The following is a 9,692-nucleotide window of genomic DNA, read 5'->3' as shown; positions in this document are numbered from 1 at the left end:
GCCCACCTTCCTCCTGATGCAACCTTCCATGTTAGGAAAATCTTGTCCAGTTGAACGTTTCGGTCTTCTGCAGAACGTTTCAGCGACACACGTCCTGACGGATGGAAGAGCGACCCCGCAGCCCCCGGTAACACAACACATGTTGTTTTAAGGTAAACAACCAGTAAACAGACGTTCACAGTCTGAAACAAGTCTGGCTGCAGAACTAAACGGAGATGCGGGTCCGTCGTGGAGACAAGAAGCCAGCTGATACATAAACTTTATTATAGCAATTTTCTTCTCACCAACAGATCAACACAATGTTCTTAACACCGTAGCTTCTTTGTCTTAAATACTCTCTGCTTTAAAGAAAAACTGTAAAAATATCTAATTATAACTCAAATCTGTGAGGGGACAGAACAGGACAGGGACGAACGGCAGTGGTCCAACAGGTGGGCCTTGCTGAGAGGACTGGGTCCAGTGGGGGTTTCACCGAGAAGACCTGGTGGTGTTACCATTTAAAGTGAACCTGGAGGGGAAAGGACAAGCAGCAGATCAGTACTGAGGGGTTTACCTGCTGCGTGGCATCACCTGCTGCCTCACCTGCACAGTCTCTCCATCATGTGTTTGATGAGGCGGTCCGAGATGCCTGGATCGGACTCCTCCGCTAGGCTAAAGGCGTTTTCCAGCTCCTCGATGGCTCCAACTCCTCCACTGTTAGCCCGCCGCTTGTCCTTCAGCTAGGGGTGGAGGAAAGTTAAAATGCTGTTAAACTCTAACTCGTGCAGAGAGACCGGTGCAGGCAGGTTAGAGTCACGAGAGAGGAAGAGAAATGATCCGTCAGACATGAGGAAATTTAATATAAGAGCTCAAGAAGCAAGTAAAATACATCCGTTTGTGGGACATGATGTAAATGTGCCGTTGTCATGGTAGCTGGGGTCTACCTCTCTGAAGATGGGCGTCACCACGGTCAGCAAGCTCTGAGACTTCGGCTGTGGCTTCAGAGAATCTGCAGACTGAAACGGGAGACACGTGACCACTAGAAGGGGTGTGTGTGTGCGTGTGTGTGTGTGTGTCACCTCTGAATCAGTGTGTGTGTGTGTGTGTGTGTGTGTGTGTGTGTGTGTGTGTGTGTGTGTGTGTGTGTGTGTGTGTGTGTCACCTCTGAATCAGTGTGTGTGTAGTCTTTCTGTAGCTGGCTCAGAGTGGTGGGTTTGACTGTGGGGAAGGTCCATGTGGGATGTGGCTCAACATCATCTGGATCTCTGCAGGATAACAGAACGGAGTTTATTAATCCCACAGCGGGGAACGTCACGTGTGACCGCAGCAGCAGCACCGGAGAGAATAATCAGAAGAGAAATAACAACAAAGGTACATGTTTATACACACACACGAGCTATTCCTCAAGCTTCTCCGTGTCTGTTGCTAGATGTCTGGAGAAGGACCTGGCTGCAGCACGCAGAAAGGGCCGGCATCGGGCCAGTTGTCAGACCATATTTGGAAAAAGCAGCACTTACGTTCCAGAACTGAAGGGGGCGCTATAACTAATATCACCTACAACACAAGACTGAGGAGGACGGAGAGGTTGGTTGAACAGTTTTAGTAAAGGTTCCACATACTTTTAGGGATGTTGTACCTTGTAATATTATCATTTCCTCTTAAGAAATACCCCAAACCCTATTTTGGCTGCATTCATGCATTTTCCTGTCTCAACTGAAATGTGGTCGTTGTAAAGATTTTTCCTGCAAATGGGAGGAAGTAGCCCACTCACAGGCCTTCCTCCCCCTGAAGCTAGTCTGGTCTCACTTCTGAAACCGGGATTTTCCGTAGATATTCTACTGGAACGCCGCCGTAAAGACCAAACATCCCGTCTGCAAAGACACACGTGATGGTAACGGGGACGTGGGCTAGACACCACATGCAGCGGTGTAGTGGTTACAGTGGTAGACTGGTGTAGTTTAGCACAGGGTTGCCTCCCGGTCGCGGCATTAACCTTTTTATTTTTATTATGTGGCAACACTTGCCAGTTTTATGTTTTCAACCCTTTATTGGTAAACTGTTTAAAATATAAGGACTAATCTGTTTGTTCTTTATTCTCTGGATTTATTTAGCCAGTGTGGGTGAATAACACCACCGGACCACCAGAGGTAATACAAAATACAACTTGGAGCCTTCATGGGCAGAGATTCGCTGAAAGGAACCTTTTCATTTGGGATATAAATTCAGACCTCGTCATGTAGTAAATTATATTCATCTAGCTTAATTTGAACATAAAACAGAGTATTAGCTATTATAAACTAGTAACAGACGTAGTTCATACGGGTCTGACAACTGGCCTGGCTCCGCCCCTTTCTGCATGCTGCAGCCAGGTGTCCTTGGATATCTTCGACTCTCTAGGTTTTTGAGAACGCAATGATGGTGAGTAAGTTAAGCTTAAGGGACACAGAAGTACTATGTAAATCAGATATTGCACAAGTATTGAACACATACCGAGTATTAGATTGATGTTATATGCAGGGCCGTGCTGAGACCTTTGAAGGGGCGGGTGCTCAAAGTTAAAAAGGGGCACATATAGAGCAAAACTTTAAACAGATTCATGATCCAACAAGTTTGCAAACTTAGATGATGAGACTCTTGGGTTCAAACTACATAACAATTAGTGTCCATAACTGAAGGTAATGTTAGTTCATAAACAATCGTTTTAGTTGTTAAAGCTGCCCACCATGGAATTAGAGCAGGGGTCGGCAACCTGTTCCCATCAAAGAGCCATTATTACCCGTTTCCCACAGTAAAGAAAACACTGGGAGCCACAGCAGCCGTGGCATTGTGGGCGGGGCCTACCCTCAGCAGAGAGCTGCTTTAACCAATCACAACAGGTGACAGCAGCCGGTACCGGTCGCTCGTGTACGTCAAAGCTATCTTTCATAAGACGATAATCAATAAAATGATTTATATAAATTGGATCCAGAAGTTGTAGCCCGTCTCTGCCGACAATATTTAGATATTTTTCACCCTGTTGGTGGTTTTACTGAGCAGGTGCCACTTTTGTCATACGTTTCTTTTTAAAACATGTTTAGACTGTTCAGAATACAAATCCAGGCTCTGTCACGTTTGATTGTTGTAATTAAACTTTGTAGGTGGGGAAGGTCAGAAAAGGATCCGATCATTTTGTTTTTCCCTCATGCAGATGATCAGATCATCTCCATGTGGTTCTCCGATCTCCCGTTGCGGTTCGATCCGTTTCTTTCTGTGATGCAGCAGCAGGTTTCCCGCTAATTGATATTTGGAGAAACATGAATGTAAAAGCTCATTTGATGTACTTTTAGAAACTGTTGGAATTATTTTAATTCGATGAGAGTGAGAGATATCAACATCTGTGATTCACTGCTCTGTGAGTTGTCGTAGACATCTTTAGCCCTTTAAGCTCTTTCTGGACTCATCTCTGACCCTCTTTGTCTCCAGCCATTTAAGTATTTTTCTTATCGTTCAGCAGGGATTTCAGCTCAGGGGTCAACCAGAGTCTATTATTCGAGAAACACCTCACTCTTCGTGTTGGGATGGTGTTGTCTACACAGAACTTCACATAGTCAGTGACAGAGTGGGTCAGGCTGCAGAGTGTCTCCAAGTCTGTAGCCCCTTTTATAGACAAACCTTGCCGGCGAATAGGCATAATATTACAGCTTAAACAGGTGAGTCTTCAGCTGCTTTTTAAAGGAGACCACTGAGTCCACTGATCTCAGGCTCAGGGGGAGAGAGGTCCGGAGTCTGGGGGCCACAGCAGCAAATGATCTGTTACCTTTGGTCTTTAGCCTGGTGCTGCACAACCAGTAGGCTTTGATCACTGGACCTCAGGGACCTGCTGGGGGTGTAGGGACTAGGAAGATCACCAATGTAAGATGGTGCTTGTCCATGTAAGGCCCTATAGACCAGAACCAGGATCTTGAAATGAACCCTGACGTTGACTGGCAGCCAGTGAAGCTGGAGGAGAAGCGGGGTGATGTGGGTGTGTTTGGAGGACTTGGTCAGAAGCCGAGCACAGGCGTTCTGAACCACCTGTAGACGGTTCAGGGAGGCTCTGCTCAGACACGTGAAAAGAGAGTTACAGTAGTCTAAGCGTGAGGAGATGAAGGTGTGGAGAACTGTCTCAAGTTCAGACCGAGACAGAATGGGACTCGGCTTAGCAATGTTCCTGAGATGGAAGAAGGAAGAGCGAACAAGAGAACTGACACGAGAATCCAGGGTGAGAGCTGGGTCAAAGGTCACACCAAGATTCCTGACAGAGGGTTTGGTGTGAGAAGCAAGCTGACCAAAAGAGTCAACTTTCCCAACCATCCAGGCTTTGATAGAGTCTAAGCAGGTGTGTAACAGCTGCAGCTTAGACATCTCATGGGGCTTAAAGGAGATGTACAGCTGGATGTCATCTGCATAAAGATGGTAGGAGATTCCTTTGAAGGAGCTCAGGATGTGCTGAAGAGGAAGCAGATAGAGGAGGAAGAGTAGAGGCCCCAGCACAGAACCTTGCAGTAAGTCGGTACCTCCCCAGTCAGTATTCTCACGGTGTGGTACTGGTTTACTGTTATTTAGTTTACAGTTATGAATCATAAAACATCCACAAGGAACCCAAACAGCCCCTGCCTGGTGTGTGAGTCACTTTTGAACAGACTCACATATCCGAGTCGTCAGAGCTGGATTCCTCCCCGTGTCCCTCGGATTTCCAGCGGCGGTAACGATCTATCAGTTCCGTCAGGTATGCTGTCTTCTTGGTGTAACGTGTGATGAACTTGTGCTTCAGGAGCTCTTTGGCGGTTGGTCTCTGTGGAGAGCAGCAGGAGTCAGAATGAAAGAGCAGCCATGAAGCTTCTAATGAATAACTCATCGCCCTGTTCTTAAATCTAGCTCAGAACAAACCAGTTGGTGTTAGAGAAAAAGAAGTCTGGCCCAGAGTCTGGGAGGATAAAGGTCTGGTTTACATAGCAACACAGATGTAAAGCTTGGTTTATGCTTGACGCATTCACTTTCTGCGCGGTGATGCGGCTCGCAGCTGGAACGCGCTTCACAACTCGCAGCGTTTATGGTTCATGCGGCTCGTCTCTGCGGTGAGCCAATATTCTCCCAAACTGAACGGGGCAGCATGGAGCTCTACAGCATGCATCCAACACTACACCATAGTAGAAGTAGAAATTACTGTTTACAACATGGCATTCCAGCATTTTTAACAGCGTCCTCGTCTTTTCCGACAGTGCGAGCTATTTCTCTCCAAGAATTATTAACAACATGTTGATCACGGTGATCTCTGAGAGCTGAATCATAAAAATGTCTGTATTTACCAACCTCTGCCATGCCGGTCCGCCATGTTTTTCCGCGTCCGACTGTCCGCGTGGTTAGAAATTTTCCGAGGTGCGCGTTGCGGAAATCTTGGGCCGTGCGGAGACGCGGTGGAGGGGCGTGGTTGTTAAAATGACGCAAAATGACACAACTTTTCCGCGCGGAGCCGTGCGGACCTCGCGGACGCGTCAAGCATAAACCAACCTTTACTCTGTTTTCTACTTTATCAGACAAGCTCGAGTGGTTCAGTCTGCAGACGGCCTTCACTCACAAAACGGGGGTCTTTATTCAAGCAGGCCTCCACAAACTCTTTGAAGGGCTTGCTGTACTGGCCTTCCAGTGTGGGGGGAGGGTTTTTGGGGATGAGGAACAGGACCCTCATGGGATGGAGGTCAGAGTTGGGTGGTTCCCCTTTGGCTAATTCAATGGCAGTTATTCCCAAAGACCAGATATCCGCCTGAATGGGAGAGAAAACACGTGATAAATAACGGTCAGATTTTCATTTGAAATGTTATTTATGAGATGAGTTTATGGAAAGCGCACATGCCTACATGACCAGAGCTTGTGATGCTAACTGGGAGCAGCTCATCTGCCTTCCCGCTCACAGTCTCACCTTGAAGTCGTACGCTGACTGTTTGATGACCTCTGGGGCCATCCAGAAGGGGGTACCAACAAACGTGTTCCTCTTGATCTGAGTGTCTGTCAACTGTCCCGCTACTCCAAAGTCTGCAAGCTTCACGTCCCCCTGTTCCGACAGGAGCACATTGGCAGCTAGGGGAAGAAAAAAAAAACTGCTCTGGTGGGTTGATCATGTAAACAGAAGTCATGATAAAGCCGAAGAACAAGCACCTACATCATAGGGCTGGGCGATATGGCCTCAGATCTATATTGCGATATAATCTGAAGCTTTTTCTCGACCGGAAAAGGGTGGCTTGCCACCTCCGGGTCGGGGGAGAGGTCCTACCTCAAGTGGAGGAGTTTAAGTATCTCGGGGTCTTGTTCACGAGTGAGGGTAGGAGGGATCGGGAGATCGACAGGCGGATTGGTTCGGCGTCTGCAGTGATGCGGACGCTGAGCCGATCTGTCGTGGTGAAGAGGGAGCTGAGCCAGAAAGCCAGGCTCTCGATTTACCGGTCGATCTACGTCCCAGTCCTCACCTATGGTCATGAGCTTTGGGTAATGACCGAAAGAACGAGATCGCGGATACAAGCGGCCGAAATGAGTTTCCTCCGTGGGTGGCCGGGCTCAGCCTTAGAGATAGGGTGAGGAGCTCGGACACTCGGGAGGGACTCGGAGTAGAACCGCTGCTCCTCCGGATCGAAAGGAGTCAGTTGAGGTGGTTTGGGCATCTGGTCAGGATGCCTCCTGGACGCCTCCCCGGGGAGGTGTTTCGGGCATGTCCTGCCGGCAGGAGGCCCCCGGGTCCACCCAGGACACGTTGGAGAGGTTACATCTCCAATCTGGTCCGGGAACGCCTTGGGGTCCTGCCGGAGGAGCTGGTGGAGGTGGCCAGGGAGAGGACGGTCTGGAGCTCCCTAGTTGGGATGCTGCCCCCGCGACCCGAACTCAGATAAGCGAAGGAAGACGATGACGACGAATCTGAAGCATGTGCGGTAACGATGTGTATATTGCGATATATTTTTTTCCTCTGTTTATACATGTCAAAATGACATGCTTTTAAATATCCTCAAGTGGCAAATATATGCTAGGTGGCTAGGGGGTGCTATAGCTACCCCTGGATTAGTCATTGCACCTCCAAGTAAATATTAGAATTTATTTATTTTATTTTTTTTTACAATTTAATTTTAATTCAACGTGTGGATGTGATAATATTTAACATACAAAACAAAAATAATCAGTAAATTATCATATAGACATATAGACAGCACAGGCTGCATGGTGGCGCAGTGGTTAGCACTGTTGCCTCGCAGCACGAAGGCTGCAGGTTTGAAACTCGGCTGCAGCCTGCGTGGAGTTGCGTGTTCTCCCCATGCATGCGTGGGTTTCCTCCGGGTACTCCGGTTTCCCCCACAGATCACAACATGCCCTATAGGTTATAAGTTGTAAGCTGCTTTGGATAAAAGCGTCTGCTAAATGAATAAACTTAAACATAAACATATAGATAGTAAAAACTTAAACCAAAACAGGAAATTGATGTTAACCTTTGACCTCATTTTCCACCTGTGAACGAGTGAAAGGTAGAGCTAGCGGTAAGATGGATCGGTTTTTGTTGCCCACATTTCCACGGGTTCAGTCAGAAACGAATGAATCTTTGGAAGTGATCTCAGACCCACATAAACCTACGGATCTGGATGAAGAGAGTCAACCCTCAACCGCTGCAGCAGTCCAAGGTTTAGCCGCTGGAAATGCTAATGCTAACGTTAGCTAACCTTACAACTCTATAGATGGTTTTCTGTGTGGCTGTATGTGTTTATGATTTCATGGAAAAGTCCGCGATTGTTCATATGTTTATGATGTTTATTAATGATTGTTTCAGGTGTTGTTGAGGTGTTGTGCACGCATGTGTATCTGCTAGTGCTGAAGGTGTTTTAGAGAACAATAGGTACGCATGACCACTTCCTTCATAGCACCTGCAGAAAAACATTTCTGGAGCGGCCACTGCTTGTGAGCCTGCTACCCGCTAGCATTAGCAAATCTGCCGGTAGTTTCTCTTTTCATCCCAAACTTTGGACCGTCTCTGCCTTTGTGTCTTTGCTGGTTTCTCTGTTTTCATCCACCGATTAGCACACTGTGCGCCAGTAAAAGGCATTCCTTCACAATACGGAGCAGCGTTCTGGAGTAAAAAAGTCACTTGAAAAGATGTCGCACGAGTGCTACGTCTAAAAAATAGTTTATCGCACAAAGAGTTTTTTTCATCGCACGTGTGACATATATGTCACACTGTACAGCCCTGGTGAACATTACACATGGTTTTGGAACGACTTTGAAACCGGAAGTAGTTCCGGACCCAGTACCGGGTCCGTCGGGTACATGAGGATAAAGGTCTTTTGCCCCTTGCTCAGAGATACACATTCCTGAGAAGCGAGTGTCAACAAACCCTATTGGTGCAGGACCTGGACCCAACGCCACCCTGCATCTACCTACCTGCCTACCTGCCTACCTACCTACCTATCTCACAGTTAACTAGTTGCATGTTCTCCTCTGGGTCAGCGTGGAGTTATTAAAGTTATGAAGACACGCATGGCTGGAATCTAACAGTATTCACTCATTTCAACGATCATGTTTCCGTGGTAATCTGGCCCCGCTGCGTGCCGTACCGGTTTCCTGGTTACACAAAGGAGGGGTTTGGCCCGTCTCTCCACACAAGCAGAACAAATAGAACTATGTCAGCAGCCACGGTGAAAAAAACACGAACAAACGTCCCCAAATTATTAAAAACCACGAGGCCAAATGCATCGACAAGGCAGAACTAGGGGTGGGCGATAAAGCCTAAAATCTATATTGCGATATAATTTGAAAACTGTGCGGTAACGGTATATATTGCGATATATGACTTTCTTTTGTATACATGTCAAAAACGACTGTCTTTAAGCATACTCACATACCAGATATATTGCAGCAGCAGAATAAACACACTTCAAACAGTATAAAATGCCACTTTAAGAAAATTGATCGATTCTCTTGCTTTACTTGCACGCGGACTTTCTCGTACAGTTTTGGCATCTCTGTTTGGCTGAAGTGTTTGCGGCTCGGTACGTCGTAATGTGGATGAGTGTCTTAATCGTGTCCCAAAAGCCGCTTTTCTCCACTGTAAGAAACGGCACCATGTCCTTACGCAGGTACGTGGTAATGGCATTTGTAATATCAATCCACCGTTGATTATTTCTCTCATACTGAGTGCCTTTAGCTAATGCTTGTAAAATATCCGTCTGCTGGTGTGTAAGACCACCTTTTTTCTTACCGCTCGACTGACTGGGCGTTTGTTGAGGACGCAGTTTTTGGCTTTCTTCGTATTCCACAACGTGCTTCGTTTTGAGGTGGTAAAACACATTAGATGTATTCCCTCTAGTGGCTAATACTTTCTTCCGGCATACTTTGCAGATTATATAGTTCTGCTCCACATCCGACTCCTTAAAGCCAAACCAAGTCCAAATGACCAATGTTGCACCGGTCTTCTTTAAGAGAACCTCCTCCTCCACCACAGGCTCCATGCTTTCAGCCTCAACAGACGCCGCTTGATGACGTCATCAACATGCGCTACTGCGATAGGCCGGTATAGTCAAAATCTCTACCGTTGGCCAAATTAATATAATTTCTACCATATACCGTTTATACCGCCCACCCCTAGGCAGAACATTGACCCAGAAGTTTCCTGATCAAGTAGACGCGTGAGACTCCACGTAATCACCTCTTACACATAGAACAAG

At 47.0% G+C, this 9,692-nt stretch overlaps 1 protein-coding gene across 1 annotated transcript in view; it reads right to left on the bottom strand.

Annotated features, from left to right (window-relative positions):
* Positions 1–241: 241 nt before the first annotated feature.
* Positions 242–9,692, bottom strand: part of stk25b (serine/threonine kinase 25b) — a 12,508-nt gene continuing 3,057 nt past the window's right edge. Inside the window, exons 5-11 of the mRNA XM_054738241.2 lie at positions 5,918–6,075; positions 5,576–5,761; positions 4,647–4,792; positions 1,142–1,244; positions 924–995; positions 583–719; positions 242–508 (exon numbers count right to left, since the gene is read on the bottom strand). Coding sequence (XP_054594216.1) covers positions 469–508; positions 583–719; positions 924–995; positions 1,142–1,244; positions 4,647–4,792; positions 5,576–5,761; positions 5,918–6,075 — 842 coding nt within the window. The 3' untranslated portion in view covers positions 242–468. The remainder of the gene's footprint in view (positions 509–582; positions 720–923; positions 996–1,141; positions 1,245–4,646; positions 4,793–5,575; positions 5,762–5,917; positions 6,076–9,692) is intronic.

The sequence above is a fragment of the Nothobranchius furzeri genome, chromosome 11 (assembly GCF_043380555.1).
Source record: "Nothobranchius furzeri strain GRZ-AD chromosome 11, NfurGRZ-RIMD1, whole genome shotgun sequence".
In the NCBI taxonomy this organism is placed as follows: domain Eukaryota; kingdom Metazoa; phylum Chordata; class Actinopteri; order Cyprinodontiformes; family Nothobranchiidae; genus Nothobranchius; species Nothobranchius furzeri.
The sequence above is the reverse complement of the archived record's forward strand: the minus strand, read 5'-3'. Positions and strand labels throughout refer to the sequence as shown.